The sequence below is a fragment of the Oncorhynchus keta genome, chromosome 2 (assembly GCF_023373465.1).
Source record: "Oncorhynchus keta strain PuntledgeMale-10-30-2019 chromosome 2, Oket_V2, whole genome shotgun sequence".
NCBI classification, from domain to species: Eukaryota; Metazoa; Chordata; class Actinopteri; order Salmoniformes; family Salmonidae; genus Oncorhynchus; species Oncorhynchus keta.
This window is the reverse complement of record NC_068422.1, coordinates 24,476,627-24,496,941: the sequence shown is the minus strand read 5'-3', so window position 1 is coordinate 24,496,941 and position 20,315 is coordinate 24,476,627. Positions and strand designations below refer to the sequence as shown.

The 20,315-nt window shown below is 40.0% G+C and overlaps 1 protein-coding gene across 1 annotated transcript; it reads right to left on the bottom strand.

The window, feature by feature from the left end:
• Nucleotides 1-5,740: 5,740 nt before the first annotated feature.
• On the bottom strand, nt 5,741-15,636 carry LOC127910393 (protein lap4). Its single transcript, XM_052474022.1, has 7 exons — nt 14,098-15,636; nt 13,643-13,879; nt 13,341-13,430; nt 12,897-12,974; nt 10,812-11,117; nt 10,491-10,589; nt 5,741-7,570 (listed from the first exon to the last, which is right to left on the bottom strand). The coding sequence occupies exons 2-7, from the start codon at nt 13,844-13,846 to the stop codon at nt 7,418-7,420; spliced, it is 930 nt and encodes a 309-aa protein (XP_052329982.1). The 5' UTR covers nt 13,847-13,879; nt 14,098-15,636; the 3' UTR covers nt 5,741-7,417.
• Nucleotides 15,637-20,315: the final 4,679 nt, after the last annotated feature.

Here is a 20,315-nt window from a genome sequence, read left to right as displayed (position 1 = left end):
TATGTAATACATGTATCACTAGCCACTTTAACTATGCCACTTTGTTTACATACTCATCTCATATGTATATACTGTACTCGATACCATCTACTGTATCTTGCCTTTGCTGCTCTGTACCATCACTCATTCATATATCTTTATGTACATATTCTTTATCCCCTATCCCACTGTGTATAAGACAGTAGTTTTGGAATTGTTAGTTAGATTACTTGTTGGTTATTACTGCATTGTCGGAACTAGAAGCACAAGCATTTCGCTACACTCGCATTAACATCTGCTAACCATGTGTATGTGACAAATAAAATTTGATTTGATTTTGATTGCGGAGGCCAGGTCATCTGATGATGCAGCACTCCATCACTCTCCTTCTTGGTCAAATAGCCCTTGCACAGCCTGGATGTGTATTGGGTCATTGTCCTGTTGAAAAACAAACGATAGTCCCACTAGGTAGCCATGCTGGTTAAGTGTGCTTTGAATTCTATATAAATCACAGACAGTGAAGCACCCCCACACCACCTCCTCCATGCTTCACAGTGGGAACCACACATGCGATCACATTTTCACAGATATATTATGAGAAAAAAACTCCAAATAAAGTAAATAGACATGACAGACAAAAACAGAACCGACACCCGTCACCATATGCAGTGCCAGGATGAGTGACTATGCATCTATGACTTTGAATGTGTGACACACCTACTCTGCGTCTCACAAAGACATGGAACCAAAAAATCGCAAATTTGGACTCAGACTAAAGGACAGATTTTCCACCAGTCTATTTCCACCACATATCCATTGCTCATGTTTCTTGACCCAAGCAAGTCTCTTCTTCTTATTGGTGTCCTTTATTGACCATGAAGGCCGGATTCACATAGTCTCCTCTGAACAGTTAATGTTGAGATGAGGCATTTATTTGGGCTGCAATTTCTGAGGCTGGTAACTCTAATGAACTTATCATCTGCAGCTGAGGTAACGGTGGGTCTTCCTTTGCTGTGGCCGTCCTCATGAGAGTTTCATCATAGCGCTTGATGGTTTTTGCGACTGCCTGTCAGTCAAGTTCTGTATTGACTGACCTTTATGGCTTAAAGTAATGATCGGCTGTCTTTTCTTATTTTAGCTGTTCTTGCCATAATATGAACTTTGTATTTTACTGAATAGGGTTATCTTCCGTATACCACCCCTACCTTGTCACAACACAATTGATTGGCTCAAACGCATTAATAAAGAAATAAATTCCACAAATTATATTTTAACAAGGCACACCTGTTCATTTAAATGCCTTCCAGGTGACTACCTCATAAAGCTGGTTGAGAGAATGCAAAGCTGTCATCAAGGCAAAGGTGGTTACTTTGAAGAATTTCAAATCTCAAATATATTTTGATATGTTTAAAACTTTTTGGTTACTACATGATTCCATGTGTTATTTCATAGTTTTGGTGTTTTCAGGGCGGCAGGGTAGCCTAGTGGTTAGACCGTTGGACTAGTAACCGAAAGGCTGAAAGTTCAAGTTGACACATTTGTACTTTGTCAGCTTGGGGATTTGAACTTGCAGCCTTTCGGTTACTAGTCCAATGCTCTAACCACTAGGCTACACTGTCATTTTTGTGAATTTTGAAACATTTCTAATTTTAAAATAGCACAAAGGCTTCCTAATTCATAAAAGTCATGTTAACTGACTGATATCTCATATAAAAAAAACTTATAAGATCTCCTAAGCCTGTGTTTTAACCTCAGACCTTATTTTCTGCGGTTATCCCAAAACTCTATTCTTTCACCATTAATTTCCCCATAGGGATGGCTGAACGAACCAGAGGTAAATAATGTCTGGGTATTAGGACTAAAAGCTGGTGAACTCTATTGGGACAGAGGGGAGGGGAGCCTGTAGAGGAGTAGGGGAGGGAAGACAGTGGGGGGTTGGTGGTAGATGATGATGGGGTGGTGAATCTGCAGTAGAACTGGTTTAGTTTATTCGGCAGTAGAGAGAGCAGACAGAGCAGACCTGTTCGTCTACCCATGACAAGTCAAATCCACCTGAAATCTGACAGTAAATCGAGACAGCAGACTGTTGCTCCTGACTGAGTGTCTCCGAATAATGACTCATCAGGTGGCTCAAAACAAGTTAGGCTTTAAAATGTGCCCTCCCCCACCCGGCCGTGTCACTCCTGACCAGCCAACGAAAGCAGACCTTGGAGTGGAGTTTAAGCCCTTGAGCGTGTCACATTCCTCATTCCTGTTACAGCTGTCCCTGTCCACCTCTGCCCATTCATTTCCCTCCCCCTGTCTAGGACTGGAACTGCAATATAATGAGAGGAAGAAGTGTGTACTCTATATCCTCTGCAGCTCAGTTGGTAGAGCATGGTGTTAGAAGCACCAGGGTAGGGAGTTAAATTACTGGACCACGCATATGTAAAATATGATTAAGACGCTTTGGATAAAAGCGTCTGCTAAATGTCAGATAATTTGTACATTACATCTACATAATTTGTACATTACATCTACCCATTCTGTCATAGTAATTGTGTTTACATGTGCAATGCCAGATGTCAGCAGACAGTGTTTAATGCCCCACACATAGTGTATCATTTCAAAAGCACTAAGTTCTCTCTCAGCTACAATTTTAGTTGGATTTTTATCTTTCACCAAATATACTTTACGTGGTGTTGGGGGGAGGGGGTCTAAGGCATAACAGGTAACTCCGGAATGCTGGCCTTCTAGGCAGAGTTGCAAAGAAAAAGCCATATCTCAGACTGGCCAATAAAAACAGAAGATTAAGATAGGCAAAAGAACACATACACTGGACAGAGAAATTCTTCCTCGAAGGCCAGCATCCCGAAGTCGCCTCTTCACTGTTGATGTTGAGACTGGTGTTTTGCGGGTACTATTTAATGAAGCTGCCAGTTGAGGACTTGAGACGTCTGTTTCTCAAACTAGACACTAATGTACTTGTCCTCTTACACATCATTGTACAAGATCTTCAGTTACTTGGCAATTTCTCGCATGGAATAGCCTTCATTTCTCAGAACAAGAATATACTGACGAGTTTCAGAAGAAAGTTCTTTGTTTCTGGCCATTTCGAGTCTGTAATCAAACTCACAAATGCCGATGCTCCAGATACTCAACTAGTCTAAAGGCCAGTTTTATTGCTTCTTTAAATAAGCACAACCGTTTTCAGCTGTGCTAACATAATTGCAAAAGGGTTTTCTATTGATCAATTAGGCTTTTAAACCGATAAACTTGGATTAGCTAAAACAATGTGCCATTGGAACACCAGAGTGATGGTTGCTGATAAATGGGTTTCTGTACGCCTATGTAGATATTCCATTAAAATGTTTTTTTTAAATCAGCCGCTTCCAGCTACATTAGTCATTTACAACATTAGCATGTCTACACTATTTCTGATCTATTTGATGTTATTTTAGTGGACAAAAAAAGCACTTTCTTTCAAAAACAAGGACATTTCTAAGTGACCCCAAAATTTTGATAGGTAGTATATACAGTATGATTGGTGTATTTCACTGCACTGAGTTCATTTCTACTCCTACCTGAACTAATTTCTGTGTCTGGGACAAACCCTGACTGTATTCAGTCAAAAAACATAATTGTTTGTATGTTACAAGAACAAAGTATGTAATATATTGGGAGTACTCAACAAAAACCAGTGTAAACCAAAATAAACAACTGATGAATTGTAAACAAGCTCTTTCGCTTTGGGGTATTTTTTTCTTCTTCCAGGAATCCAGTTTTTGATTGGTTTTGTCTTTTGAGTCATATGTCAACATTTATTTTTTTTAAATTGCACACAAGAAAATACAAGACAAGGGGCGCATGCAGGATGCTGACGCCAGATCTTACAATGTCTGGATAGGTATTATACGCTTCAGCTAACCCCATCATGTTAAACCAATCTGGTACCCGACTGCACAGTCAATGACGTGGCACATAACGTCTGAGCAGGAGAACGTGACCAATGTGAGTTTAAAAGCCAAGTGAAAAGTGCATGTGCAGGAGAGGTAAACAAAAGAAAACTACCTGAGGGGCTTGTAAGGGCAAGTTTCAAATATTTATAGAGCAAAACAAAAAATGATATCATGATTATTAAAACAGAGAAGCAAATAGTTGGGGATTTACACAAAGAAAAACATGATGTATCAGGGATAAAAAATAAATTAGATCGATTCCGGTCAAATCAACATTGACAGATCGGCAGACGATTATTGGGATGAGTCATTGTATGGAATATCCAGTAGATCTTTTTTCATTTTGTATTTGAAGGAGTTGAAATTGTTTCAGTTATTGAGGTGGTCCGAGAGACTGTTTCAGAAAAACTGACTTCTGTAAGTGATGGAAATGTTGGCCTAATCTGATACAGAAAAGGGGTGTTCAGATCAGTGGCAGTTCAAGGCGAAAATGATTAACCTGAATTTGAAAAGAAAGAGGGAAAAGGTTCAATTTGAATTGGAATAGAATTATAATTTTCCATTTAGGGACAACCTATTTGCTTTGAACCAGTTATCTACATTATTTAGTTCAAAAATAATTTTAGCGATACGTTTTTGACTTTCTTGATTCGAAAGAAAGTGATATGTTAGTGTCAGCAAATAACAACCCAACCCAGTAGTAATTGATGTTATCTTGTGTATGTGGCTGTGGGGATGTTCTCTGCACCATGGCACCACTATGAATGCACAGCAACCTGCTTCTGCCAGAAGGAACACTAAGGAATAACCCTGACCAACAGGCTATCCCTCACTCCACTGCATTTTGATGTATTGTGGTGTGTATTTCCTGAGAAATATGGATAACATTTTTTTCCACTTCAAATTGCTGAGTGCAGACCTTCATTCTTTCTATAGCTGTTTCCAAGAAATGTGAACAAAAACATCAGAGCTCTGTCTCAGCCCTTCCTTCCCTTGTGGTGTCATCAGTCAGCGTCTGTCCAGACATATCATCGTGCTGCTCGACATATCAGTCATTGTGAGACATTAGTCTCTGAGAATGACAAATTAATGACAATGTATTAAACCAATAATGCTTTAACAATAACATGATCTATCATCAAATTTGTAAACTTTCTGTCAATAATTACTTTGCACTGCTATACCCATCAGTCTCAGGATTCATACCGTAACAATTTATTAAAACACCTGCTTGCTTCTCCACCCTACCCAAGACAGTTTCACTAAACCAGATTCAGTATATTTTCACTTCAACAGATGTAATTACATAACGTCTAAATCCAATACAAACGCACACATAATCTGTAGTAATATGATACTCTGCCATCTGTTTATATACAGTAGAAATGACAGCTTTCTTTAAAAAAATGTCAATCTTACATTTAAGTCAGGGAGCTCCACCCTTACAAGTTTATTTCATGTACAGCATTGCAGAGTCAAAACCCTTACACTTTACATGTTTTAAAAAATGTGTGTGTGGAAGATAAGGTAAAAAGGCGTCGTGACCTTGCTACTCCAGCTATTTGAGCAGAGTATTGAGCATCCTGTAGACTAGCTGGGAAAACCAAGCTGTTGTGGCCAATGGGATCCAAGAGGTGCACCGGCACAGCAGAAACTAATCACAGGTCAAATAAAAGGTCCCTTTCAAACGAGGAACATAAATATGTAGCTGTGTCATTTGTACATGTACACCCTTTTGGAGTTGCACTTACCTCAATACAGGTTTCACAGAGCTTTAAAAAAGTTTGCAAAACAAAACTTTCAGATAACTTTTTATTGAGAAATTAAGTATTTGGCAATATAAGAAAGGTGAGAATGAACAAAATAAAATCATATCTTACAAGGAAAGTGAGGTCTAAAGTGTTCCACATTCTAGTACAGTAGCAGGTATCCAGTTAAGTACAATTCTTTCTTTGATTTTTACACAGATTGGAATCAGTAAACAAGGTATGTTTATTCAGAGGCAATGCATAACTAAAAACTCTGGCTAAGATTCTTGCAGAAAATGTGGGCACAACATAAATCTTTCATTATCGCCACAATAAGCCTCTCCTCTGCTGGTATACTAATGTTACCTTTCAGCGACAGCAGAGACTTGATGGAATAATGTTAAGGAAGACTGAGGTTTATTGCTTTGCTGCCGAGAATGATTTATGTCGCAACTGACATATCATAACCTGAACATTGGTGCTTTTCAGCGTGGACTGAAGAGTAAGCAAGAATATTCTCTCAGGCGAGAGTCTTCATACACAATTTTTTAGAAATAACATTAGAAGTGGCCATCGTGTACACACGGTGGTGAGAATACCAAAGGCATTGGTGAGGCATCAAACCTGAGAAGTGTGAAATCAATTGATTTGCTATCTGTTTCGCAACATCACACTCTCTTAATTCAAAGTACATTTGAAGACATCACTACAACTACTACATGAAATACTCCTTTCCGAGTGACTCAGACCAGTATAGAAGTATTAAGAGGTTATGACATTAGACTGACTGGCCTTTCATACATTAGAAATATTTCCACCAGGTGAAAAGACAGCATTGGGTTGCAGGTGTTAGGAGAAGGGGGTCAGGGTTCAGACTGTCTCCAGAGCCTCGGCAAGGACACACCCACTGTATAGTCACTCATGTGACATTTTATCTAAGCTCCTATTGGGGAGAGTAAAAGGACATCTCTCTCGTGGCTAGGGGGGCATAACATTTGCCAAAACATCTGCTTCAGTGGCTCATTGGTAGAGGTAGCTAGAAGAATAACACTTTGCCCAACTGAACACAAACCTCTAAATTGAAAGTGCACAACAGATTTTAAGTGTCGTACAGATATTTTTCCTCTAAATAACTATCATTTGTTTTGTGAATCTCCCTTTCAGAAACAGAGAAGCTGGAGTGTAACAATACTATTTTTGTCTTGATTCATTGTGGTTGGTCTCCCACATGGCTGATGCAATGCAAAACAAGTCTATTGTTGTGCCAAAACAAAGAGTTTTGGCACAAGTTAATGAGTTAATTCCTGCCATGGTCTTAACATTTACTGTAGCAGCCATCAACATTAATTCAACAAAACAGTGGTGTAAATCATCCCAAAATAGCAGTGCAAGGACATTTTTACTAGTTTCTTAATCATGTAAACAAATCTTTAGCTGGAATATCATTTTTTAAACAAGTCAATCTATACAAAAGACAGGAGAAAGACAGTTCGCACATCATTTCAACCAAAAAAATGTAATATGTTGACGTTCAATCAATGTGGAAAACTGATTGGAAAAAGTCATCAACTTAAGGGAATTTCTTATTTTTTTCACCCAACTCTTAACCTAAATCCAATGACATGGTGACATTTTTTGTTGATTTTACAACTCAACCAAATGTAAATCAAAACTACACGTTGAACATCTGTGCCCAGTGGATTGTGGATAACAAGTCAGTTGTTTTCAACATTGCAAACTTTAGTTATGTGGTCAGGGGGGATAGAGCGCACTGTTAAAGCACTCAGAGTGGATGTGGCTGTCAGGATCTTCAAAGTCCTCGAATGGCTCACTGCCAGGGTCCTGTGTCAAGGGCTCTACATCCTCGTCTGAGGTGGAGGGGTGGGTGAGGATAATCCGAGGTATCTAGCAGGAAATTGCCCAGAAATTGAACATTAATGGGTGGGAAATAAAATGAGTTAGTTTGAAGGCATACTGACATTTCACAATTGTTGTGATGAGTCCACATCTGACTATCTGTTGTCTAAATTTACACCCCAATCCCAAATGAATGGAAAAGACACACTGAATAAAATGTGGATATTTGACGGTGTGTATCTTTTCGATTCATCTGGGCTTGAGGTATACTATAATAGGATCTAAACAACAGATGGTGTGAGACATGACCTAAACTTGATATTACACCACTTATGAGCTTAGAACACATCTGACAAACATTTGAAGTGAAGAATCCCGTTAAGGGCGCTTGATAGTGCTAATACTGTAAATGATGAATTATTCAACAAGAGTGTACATCTAAGGGACACTGAGATGACTGACGAGTTGCAAAGATTGCATCAGCATAGACACGGTGGGACGATGTGTTGAGGTGGGAGATGCTGGAGGGGGCGGGCATGTAGCTCAGCAGACATTTAAAAAAATGTTTATTTTTATTTTTAGAAGGGCCTGGATTTTTTTTTGCGTTTTATAAACGCATTTCATCCAATTCTACGTCATTTACAGGATCGACGACATTAGCAGAATATTTTTTAATACCACACAAATGGCCAAATGCGGGCTACTACTGTGTGACTCACTATTCAGGTAGGATACAATTTATTGTATTTATTATTATTGTATATCATTGTTATTATTGAAGGCCTACTTAATAACCTAAATCTAAAAAAGCAAAATATGTTTTGTTTTATTCTTTTGGGATATTTTCTTTGGTCAAATGAAGTTTCAACTGTAATGTTGTGTTTGCCGCAATATAATATCCTGCTCGTATTTTCACTATGAACAAAGTCTTGACTTACTTTTGATATTACCCCAATAAAGTTTAGAAACTTTTGTGAAGGTTTGGTATGGTTATTAGCCTATTATACTGCAGGCCTATGATATGAAGGCAGTGCACACTTCCCCTCCAACTGACTCCGACAGTTGAACTTGAGGTGAGGAAGAAAGTTTATAGGAATAACTCTGGTAGTCCTCAATCTAACAATATAATATTTTGATGAACAAATTAGCCTCCTTCTTCATGCCCATATCTGTATAGCCTATCTGACATGGATTAAGAAATGCATGCAGGTGTCGTTGCATATCTCTCTCTCTGGGCTTCTCTTCATTTATTTATATACACTACCGTTCAAAAGTTTGGGGTCACTTAGAAATGTCCTTGTTTTAGACAGAAAATCAAATTTTTTGTCCAATAAAATAACATCAAATTGATCAGAAATACAGTGTAGACATTGTTAATGTTGTATATGAATGACTATTGTAGCTGGAAACGGACGGTTTTAATGGAATATCTCCATAGTTATAGAGGCCCATTATCAGCAACCAGGTTAATTGATCATTAGAAAACCATTTTGCAAATATGTTAGCACAGCTGAAAATGGTTGTGCTGATTAAAGAAGCAATACAATACAGTTGAGTATCTGGAGCATCAGCATTTGTGGGTTTGATATATATTATTTTTTAGATTAATATCATACAGTGGATGCCTAAGCCTATAGAAAAAATAAGAAAATGTTCTTAACTGACTTGCCTAGTTAAATAAAGGTAAAGAAATATGCCTATAATGTCTTGATGCATTTAGTGCTCAAATCTCTGACAGCTGAACCATGAGGTGGACAATTATTGTTTTAGGAATGTAAAAACAAACAAATGTCAGGGAAAGGGCATACCTAGTCAGTTGCACAACTGAATGCGTCTTCCGCATTTAACCCAACCCCTCCGAATCAGAGAGGGGATGCTTTAATCAACTTCCACGTCATCAGCGCCCAGGGAGCAGTTATTATTGGGGGTTAACTGACTTGCTCAAGGTCAGAATGGCCGCAATTGAAACAAGGAATAGTCTTTCTGTAATTTGTTAAAGGCTGTTTTTAAGGACGTGGCTTATTTGGCCAATATGACTTGTTTATTGATGGCGGCATAGGTGTACTCCCTAATGGGTTACGCACCCGATGCATATGCATGACTGGTCTGTCTCCTATCGGACATCCTGATATATACTGTATATAGTATGCTACAAATAAACTTTCACTTGTTCCAATATATCAAGATAAGCTACTTTGAAAAACAGTGCTGCTCACTCAGAATAGCTCAAACGTTGTTTAGAATTGACAGATTCGTAGTCATTTGCTTTCCAAACAGTAGGTCTGTTTTTCTCGCTATTGTATTTTGAAAAGTGTGAAGGGCAAACTGACAGCCATACAAATATAATCCATAGATGGCAGTTCCCATTCAAGTCAGGACTGGCAGCTATTGCTAGTGTACCCATCAGTTTAACAGTCAGTGCCAGGGTTAGAGGTTCCAAAATCATTGTATGGATTGTGTCTATGGCCACAATGCAACAAGCTGTTCTACATTTAACGCTCGTACTGCCCAAATTGTGGCCTTCCCGCCTGTAAGTGTTTGTGATAAAACTTAATCCACAGCAATTTTTTTAGAAGCTATTGAACCTCTGTAGCTGAATTACGCTCTCTGGTGTAGTATTTTTGTTTTCTTAATGACTGTTCAGACAGGAGTTTTGTGGAAAATATTTTTTGACACATTTTGGCAAGATCATTTACATTTATTAGGGGGTGCCCCCAGCACCCCTACTTCCCACAGCTATGTGCATCAGAAAGTCTTTAAAAAAATATATCATAATCTGTCCTGCCTTAGTCTCCTTCCCATTAACTGGACTGGTTGTTAAAGACTTGACCAGGTGAAAACCAGCCTAATGATGAGCTTCCACTAGCTGGCTTTCACCTTGTCAGTTTTTCCAGACTAGTGCAGATAAAGGAGAGAGGGTGAGGAAAGGACATATATTTTTGACCCCTGAGGAGATCCTTTTGCTTACCGTCATGGTATTTTTCAACACTTGAAGTGCATTGCTTTTAAACGAGACCTCCGGTTCTCGTTTTAAGAAGGACCAATTAAGATCGCTCTGCAGATCAGACTGAAAAGAAACAAAGACACGAACAATAATGAAAACCATAACCTAGCTGGAGAGAATTTTCAGAGAACACAAGACAGTATAATAATGGAGTCGTTTTAAAAGGACATCTTGAGGACTTTCTGATACCTGTGAAATATCCAACCTAAAATGATTCTGTTCTGCCTCACCTTTATTTTGTCAACACAATTATAGTTAGAGCCATTAGTGGTCAACTCCACTCACCCCTCCATTGCCGTTACAGATTCCAGCCGCAATCCTCTTGGTCAGGTCACAATCCACAGAGGGCTCCGAACCTGGCTGCTTGGCCTTGGGTCGCTGGCGTCCATCCTCCAGGTCAACAAGCTGCCAGCTCATGAGAATGTCAGTCTCCGCGGTGACGGCAACAGTGCTTTCCTGCTGGGCCCGGCAGGCATGGAGGCGCGGGATAGTCCTCTCCCTCATGACTTTCATCTTGATGCAGCTCCCAGCATTCCTCAGGACAGTGACAGCCTCATGGTGGCTGACCTGCTGCATGTCCAGGCCATTGACCTGGATGGACAAGTGACAAATGGTCCGGTTGGATGCCAACAAAAGTAGAAGCAGGGGTCAAGGGTCAAGGGTGGGTAATAGAAGCTATCGCATCAAAATGTGCATTCACTGAAAATAAACAGGTATATTTATGGGCCCACAATTCATATCCACATTTGATCTAAGAGTTTGACATTTCATTTGTAGTGCCAATGAAAGGTCAATTATTTGACCAATATCAGTATCACTCATATATTGATATCTACTCTCTAGATATAGATATTTGTGTATACTTGCTTTAAGAGCAAAATATTGTTTGTTCTACAAACCAGCATAACTTTGTTGTAACAGTAGCCTATATAGTGAGGGAAAAAAGTATTTGATCCCCTGCTGATTTTGTACGTTTGTCCACTGACAAAGAAATGATCAGTCTATAATTTTAATGGTAGGTTTATTTGAACAGTGAGAGACAGAAAACAGCCAATCCTTTGTTACATTGGCCGTGTGTTTTGGGTCATTGTCATGCTGGAATACCCATCCACGACCCATTTTCAATGCCCTGGCTGTGGGAAGGAGGTTTTCATCTAAGATTTGACGGTACATGGCCCCGTCCATCGTCCCTTTGATGCGGTGAAATTGTCCTGTCCCCTTAGCAGAAAAACACCCCCAAAGCATAATGTTTCCACCTCCATTTATGACCGGTTGAGATGGTATTCTTGGGGTCATAGGCAGCATTCCTCCTCCAAACAAGGAGAGTTGAGTTGATGCCAAAGAGCTCCATTTTGGTCTCATCTGACCACAACACTTCCACCCAGTTGTCCTCTGAATCATTCAGATATTCATGGGCAAACTTCAGACGGGCACTGCAGGATTTCAGTCCTTCACGGCGTAGTGTGTTACCAATTGTTTTCTTGGTGACTATGGTCCCAGCTGCCTTGAGATCATTGACAAGATCCTCCCATGTAGTTCTGGGCTGATTCCTCACCGTTCTCATGATCATTGCAACTCCATGAGGTGAGATCTTGCATGGAGCCCAGGCAGAGGGAGACAGAGTTCTTTTGCGTTTCTTCCATTTGCGAATAATCGCACCAACTGTTGTCACCTTCTCACCAAGCTGCTTGGTGATGGTCTTGTAGCCCATTCCAGCCTTGTGTAGGTCTACAATCTTGTCCCTGACATCCTTGGAGAGCTCTTTGGTCTTGGCCATGGTGGAGAGTTTGGAATCTAATCAATTGATTGCTTCTGTGGACAGGTGTCTTTTATACAGGTAACAAACTGAGATTAGGAGTACTCCCTTTAAGAGTGTGCTCCTAATCTCAGCTCGTTACCTGTATAAAAGTCACCTGGGAGCCAGAAATCTTTCTGATTGAGAGGGTGTCAAATACTTATTTCTCTCATTAAAATGCAAATCAATTTATAACATTTTTGACATGCGTTTTTCTGGATTTTTGTTGTATTCTGTCTCTCACTGTTCAAATAAACCTACCATTACAATTATAGACTGATCATTTCTTTGTCAGTGGGCAAACATACAAAATCAGCAGGGGATCAAATACTTTTTTCCCTCACTGTACATGCAGAAAAAGAGGCTGTCTAACACTGCAGCCAAAAGTTTGTGTCCATCTAATGGCGCCCTCCGCTGGCCAGGAGGTGAATTGCAATGGCCTCTTTTACTAAGCCTGGTATGGAGGGGATGTGGGCTGGTGATTTATCATATGGTGGTCAAAAGACCTACATGTAAATAATCATAACGGCTAAAACTACAGGGACTATAAACATGGGAGGATGTTTGGGTCCAACCTCCAGTACTCTGTCTCCAATGTGGACCCCCGCCTTTTCTGATGGCCCTCCTTTCGACACTCTGGAAATAAAGATGCCCTGAAAAAGGAAAATATACACTAGTAGAAGTACAACAACTGGCATTTAAATAGTGAACATGATCAAAGGACATTTTTTAATCAACTGTGGTTTCACTGCGCCTCCAATAATCTGAATCTGGATTTGTCTGCATCTCTCGTGCTTCTTAAATAAGTCAGCTGAGACCTACCACTGAAATGTAATATCAACTACTTAAGTAAATATTCTGCTATATTACTGCTGGCTAACATTTCTGCCATTAATAAATGCCACTCCACAGATATTATTATTAGCTATGGTTATAATGCAGGAGGTGGTGCTTCGATTGGAGTTGCAGCAGTGTCGCATCAAGTCTGACAGCACTGCTGCTCCTGCGATAAGGCTGACCTCATCACGCTCCTTGTAAGGCAGAGAGCCCTTCCCTCCTGCAATGCTGATTCCCAGACTGCCCCTCTGGCCGCAAACTTTGATCTGTAGCTAAGTGGGGAAAAACACAATTAGAGTACAAATGAGCCTGTATCTCAACAGAGCGACCTACAGAAAGAACTTGGCCTGGATACAAAATGAAAAATGATGGGACACCTCTACCACAAAGCTTCTATACCATGGGACTTGCATTTTAGCACTAGTAGGAATTGAAGTTTGAAAAACAAATGGAATACATTATATCATAGGGCGTGCAGATTTACTCTTAAGGGCACTTTGGAGATGACCGAATCGTGTGACGAGGTCCTGTCGGCAGCCCCAGCTTGGACCCGTTTCCCGGAGCTAGCAAACTTTTCAGTGCTATGTGGGGGGGACTGGGGACTGGGCCCTGCTTGCTGAGCTCTGCATCGCTGCAGTTTCCTGTCCTCCTGGATGTCTCCTCTGTCATGCCTGAACCTCCTGGGCATCCCCTCTCCCTCAGAGAAATGGACAGAACCATCCTGGGAGAAGGGAGGGAGAGAAGGAAGAGGGAGAGAAAGGAACAAGTTGAAATCTGTAGCTTTCAGCAGCTTAAGTACAAGCTTTTGATCTTGACCTCTGGAGACAATATACCCAATAAGTGGGACGTCAACAAAGTGAGACCTCAAAATCTAAAGAAAATCGAATCAAATCAAAGACAACAATGAGACAGATAAGGTCAACAGAAGAGTATGCTCACGTCTTCAAGCTGTTCCTCCTCGATCTGCTCAGCATCCTTCTCTGGACTGGAGCAGCGTCCCCTCACGCTGTCATTGACGGGGAACAGGTTGAGGCCCCCATGCAGGAGCTCCTTGGAGGCTCCCACCCAGCGCAGGCCAGAGATGGGCCAGTTGTGGCTACTGCTGCGACTGGAGGATGTGTTAGCCTGAGAATTTCTACACCCCTGGAGAGTCAGAAAATATCATGCATAGCTAAACATGTTATGATTAGTCTACAATGATTGTGGATCAGAACTCATTTTGTTTATTGAGATTACATTTCAAAGATAAATAAATCTACTTTAAAAATGTGTCATTTAGTTTTAAACTGAAATAGTGCACAGTTTTAGACTAGTGTACTCACAGTAACACAATAAACATTTGTATATACCAGTCAGCTTACAACCTGCCTTTACTTTTCTTTTAAGTTCATAAGCAGGAATGTACACTATAGACACAAAAGCATGTGGACACCACTTCAAATTAGTGGATTCAGCTGTTTCAGCCAAAAACCGTTGCTGACAGGTGTATAAAATCGAGCACAAAGCCATGCAATCTCCATAGACAAACATTGGCATTAGAATGGCCTTAATGAAGAGCTCAGTGACTTTCAACATGGCACTGTAATAGGATGCCAGTTTATCAAATTTCGGACCTGGTAGAGCTGCCCCAGTCAACTGTAAGTACTGTTATTGTGAAGTGGAAACGTCTAGGAGCAACAACAGCTCAGCCGCGAAGTGGTAGTCCACAGAATGGGACCGCCGAATGCTGAAGCATGTAGCGCATAAAAATTGTGTCCTCAGTTGCAACACACACTGAGTTCCAAACTGCCTCTGGAAGCAACGTCAGCAAAATAATTGTTTGTCAGGTGTTTCATGAAATGAGTTCCCATGGCCAAGCAGCCGCACACAAACCCAAGATCGCCATGCGCAATGCCAAGTGTCGGCTGGAGTGGTGTAAAGCTCACCACCATTGGACTCTGGAGCAGTGGAAATGCATTCTCTGGAGTGATGAATCATGCTTGAATCCAGGTTTGGCGGATGCCAGGAGAACGCTACCTGCCCCAATGCATAGTGCCAACTGTAAAGTTTGGTGGAGGAGGAATAATGGTTCGGGCTAGGCGCCTTTGTTACAGTGAAGGGAAATCTTAACGCTACAGCATACAATGACATTCTAGACAATTCTGTGCTTCCAATTTTGTGGCAACAGTTTGAGGAAGGCCCTTTCCTGTTTCAGCATGACAATGCCCCTGAACACAAAGTGAGGTCCATATAGAAATGGTTTGTTGAGATCGGTGTGGAAGAACTTGACTTGCCTGCATAGAGCCCTGACCTCAACCCTATGAATTGGAACGCCGAATGCGAGCCAGGCCTAATCGTCCATAATCCGTGCCCAACCTCACTAATGCTCATGGCTGAATGGAAGCAAGTCCCCGCAGCAATGTTCCAACAACTAGTGGAAAGCCTTCCCAGAAGAGTGGAGGCTGTTAAAGCAGCAAAGGGGGGACCAACTCCATATTAATGCCCATGATTTTAGAGTGAGATGTTCAACGAGCATGTTTGTACATACTTTTGGTCATGTAGTGTATGTGAACTGTGTCCAAGTGCTGTGAAATAGCCAAGACCCCAAAAGCTATTTAATTTGGAAAAATTCCAATTAACTCCATCTTAAAGGCCTAGAGCAGTCAAAAACAAGATTTTTCTGTGGTTTATATATATATATATATATATTTTTTTTTTTTTCTGCATGTGTTACCATGAAATGATAATGCCCTTTTAGTGTAAGAGATGTTTGAAAAGTCCAGCTGAAATTTCTGCCTGTTTTGGTGGGAGGGAGTTTTGGCCTTTCATGGTAACACATGCAGTAAAGTAGTTAATAGACCAATAAGAAAAGAGTTACAAAACTCTCTGTCAATAACAGCTAATTATCAGTTTTACCTTGCCCATTCAAACCACTCCTAGCAAAATCCTTGTTCGAGAGGTTTTTCTTTGCTAAGAAGCTATTTGTTTATTTTTTACGATTTTAATTTAAAAATAAATCAGGTACTTAATTGTTACCCAGAAAAGATTTGATAAAGTCAAAATAGCTGAATTGAACATTTAAGGCATTGCTGTTCAAAATGAGATAAATCCAGAAGTTATTGCACAATAAGAATACAAAGCCAGGAGGAAACCAGATGCACATTATACATAAATTACAATTTAACACAGAAAAATGTGTTAGATTATGTATTGTTAAGCAACAATACACTTTATTTGATTATGAACTAAATGTAAATGTACCTTTAGATCATTGGCACTAATAATGCTCAGATTAAATATTTATATTTTTGAAGGATTAAAATGGAATCATGATACAGTGAGTTCACTGTGCAGGCACTAGACAGGCTACCAAAAAAAATCACCATGGCATGAGGAGGAATGCTATGTACAGTGCCTTGCGAAAGTATTCGGCCCCCTTGAACTTTGCAACCTTTTGCCACATTTCAGGCTTCAAACAAAGATATGAAACTGTATTTTTTTCTGAAGAATCAACAAGTGGGACACAATCATGAAGTGGAACGACATTTATTGGATATTTCAAACTTTTTTAACAAATCAAAAACTGAAAAATTGGGCGTGCAAAATTATTCAGCCGCCTTAAGTTAATACTTTGTAGCGCCACCTTTTGCTGCGATTACAGCTGTAAGTCGCTTGGGGTATGTCTCTATCAGTTTTGCACATCGAGAGACTGACATTTTTTCCCATTCCTCCTTGCAAAACAGCTTGAGCACAGTGAGGTTGGATGGAGAGCATTTGTGAACAGCAGTTTTCAGTTATTTCCACAGATTCTCAATTGGATTCAGGTCTGGACTTTGACTTGGCCATTCTAACACCTGTATATGTTTATTTTTGAACCATTCCATTGTAGATTTTGCTTTATGTTTTGGACCATTGTCTTGTTGGAAGACAAATCTCCGTCCCAGTCTCAGGTCTTTTGCAGACTCCATCAGGTTTTCTTCCAGAATGGTCCTGTATTTGGCTCCATCCATCCTCCCATCAATTTTAACCATCTTCCCTTCTTCCCTACTGAAGAAAAGCAGGCCCAAACCATGATGCTGCCACCACCATGTTTGACAGTGGGGATGGTGTGTTCAGGGTGATTGCCTGTGTTGCTTTTACGCCAAACATAACGTTTTGCATTGTTGCCAAAAAGTTCCATTTTGGTTTCACCTGACCAGAGCACCTTCTTCCACATGTTTGGGGTGTCTCCCAGGTGGCTTGTGGCAAACTTTAAACAACACTTTTTATGGATATCTTTAAGAAATGGCTTTCTTCTTGCCACTCTTCCATAAAGGCCAGATTTGTGCAATATACGACTGATTGTTGTCCTATGGACAGAGTGTCCCACCTCAGCTGTAGATCTCTGCAGTTCATCCAGAGTGATCATGGGCCTTTTGGCTGCATCTCTGATCAGTCTTCTCCTTGTATGAGCTGAAAGTTTAGAGGGACGGCCAGGTCTTGGTAGCTTTGCAGTGGTCTGATACTCCTTCCATTTCAATATTATCGCTTGCACAGTGCTCCTTGGGATGTTTAAAGCTTGGGAAATCTTTTTGTATCCAAATCCAGCTTTAAACTTCTTCACAACAGTATCTCAGACCTGCCTGGTGTGTTCCTTGTTCTTCATGATGCTCTCTGCGCTTTTAACGGACCTCTGAGACTATCACAGTGCAGGTGCATTTATACGGAGACTTGATTACACACAGGTGGATTGTATTTACCATCATTAGTCATTTAGGTCATCATTGGATCATTCAGAGATCCTCACTGAACTTCTGGAGAGAGTTTGCTGCACTGAAAGTAAAGGGGCTGAATAATTTTGCACGCCCAATTTTTCAGTTTTTAATTTGTTAAAAAAGTTTGAAATATCCAATAAATGTTGTTCCACTTCATGATTGTGTCCCACTTGTTGTTGATTCTTCAGAAAAAAATACAGTTTTATATCTTTATGTTTGAAGCCTGAAATGTGGCAAAAGGTCGCAAAGTTCAAGGGGGCCGAATACTTTCACAAGGCACTGTAATGTAGCAGTACTGTTTTCAGAGATAATTAGTTCTTGTGAAATTATATTCTTACTGGACGGTATATCTGTCTACATTTCAGATGAAAGGAAACTTTTTTCTACAGTCTCAATTAGTTTACATTCTTGTTAATTATTTTACACACTTAAGAACTGCATGCTCATGCAATTCAGTGCCGGTCACGACCAGCTCTATGCATATTTATCAGTAGATGATTGTATTTCATTTCTGTCAGGTTTCAGAGACAAAGCACCATGTACATCATTGCAGTTGTTAAGACCAACGGATATTGTAGCAATCTAGAGGCTTTAATCAATTATAGAAGTCTACTGACATGGCAGGAAATAGTGAGCTCTGCCTTTCCAGGAATGATGAAATCAGAGAGACAGTCCCTTTGGGAGATGTACACACTTCCTTTACAAAATGGCAGATAAGGAAAAGTAAGCTATACAGTTCTATTGGTTATCTATTAAGGACCAGAACACTTCAGAAGCAGGGTGATATCGTGCCTTCAGAAAGTATTCACAAACCCTTGACTTACATTTACATGTTGTGCTACAGCCTGAATTTAAAATGGATTAAAAATGGGATTTATGGTCACTGGCCTACACACAATACCCCATTATGTCAAAGTGGAATGAAGTTGTTTGAAATGTTTACAAAGTAATTAAAAATTAAAAGCTGAAATGTCTTGAGTCATTAAATATTAAACCCATTTGTTATGGCAAGCCTAAATAAGTTCAAGAGTACACATTTATTTAACAAGTCACATAATAATACACTGCATGGCCTCTGTTTAATAATAATAGCGTTTAACATGATTTTGGAATTACTACCTCATCTCTGTATCCCACACATACAATTATCTTTAAGGTCCCTCAGTCCCACAGTGAATTTCAAACAAAGATTAAACCACAAAGACAGGAAGGATTTACAATGTCTCACAAAGAAGGGCACCTACAGTATTAGTAGATGGGTAAACATATCCCTTTGAGCATGGTGTTTCAATACACCCAGTCACTACAAAGATACAGGCGCCCTTCCTAACTCACTTGCCGGAGAGGAAGAAAACCACCCAGGGATTTTAAAACAGAGTTTAATGACTGCGATACGAGAACTGAGGATGGATCAACAACATTCTTGTTACTCCACAATACTAACCTAATTGATAGAGTGAAAAGGAAGCTTGTACAGAAAACTATTCCAAAACATGCATCCTGTTCTCAATACAGTGCTATGTTTGGGGCAAATCCAATACAACACTTTTTTTATTTATTTAAAAAAAAAGGAACCTTTATTTAACTAGACAAGTCAGTTAAGAACAAATGCTTATTTACAATGACGGCCTACAGTGTGTTAACTGCCTTGTTCAGGGGCAGAATGACAGATTTGTACCTTGTCAGCTCGGGATTTGATACAGTTACCTTTCAGTTACTGGCCAACACTAACCACTAAGCTATCTGTATACTCCATATTTTTCAAGCATAGTGGCGGCTGCATCATGTTATGAGTATGCTTGTAATCATTACAGACTGGGGAGTTTTTCAGGATACAAAAAGAAACTGAATGGAGCTAAGCACAGGCAAAATCCTGGAGTAAAACCTGGTTCAGTCTGCTTTCCACCAGATAGTGGGAGATTAATTCACCTATCAGCGCAGGCAAAATCCTGGAGTAAAACCTGGTTCAGTCTGCTTTCCACCAGATAGTGGGAGATTAATTCACCTATCAGCGCAGGCAAAATCCTGGAGTAAAACCTGGTTCAGTCTGCTTTCCACCAGATAGTGGAGGTGTGCAAAGCTCTGAGACTTGCCCAGAAAGACTCACAGCGGTAACGACTCACAGCGGTAATTCTATGGGTCAATACTTATGTAAATGAGATATTTCTGTATTTCATTTTCAATAAATTAGCAAAAATGTCTAAAAACATGTTTCACTTTGTCATTATGGGGTATTGTGTGTAGATAGGTGGGGAAAATATATTTCATCCATTTTAAATTCAGGCTGTAAGAACAAAATGTGGAATAAGTCAAGAGGTATGAATACTTTTTGAAGGTACTGTAGACTTGAAAATCATACAAGCTGTTCAGGGGATGTATAATTTGCCTTTACAATCCTAAATAAAACCAGGGAACAGTTCGGGA

Coding starts and splice junctions, on each gene's coding strand:
- LOC127910393 (XM_052474022.1), bottom strand. CDS start 13,846: ATGCCCAGGAGGTTCAGGCATGACAGAGGAGACATCCAGGAGGACAGG. Junction 12,975..13,340: donor CTTACAAGGAGCGTGATGAG/GTCAGCCTTATC, acceptor TTCCTTTTTCAG/GGCATCTTTATTTCCAGAGT. Junction 10,590..10,811: donor TCTGTAACGGCAATGGAGGG/GTGAGTGGAGTT, acceptor GTTTCTTTTCAG/TCTGATCTGCAGAGCGATCT.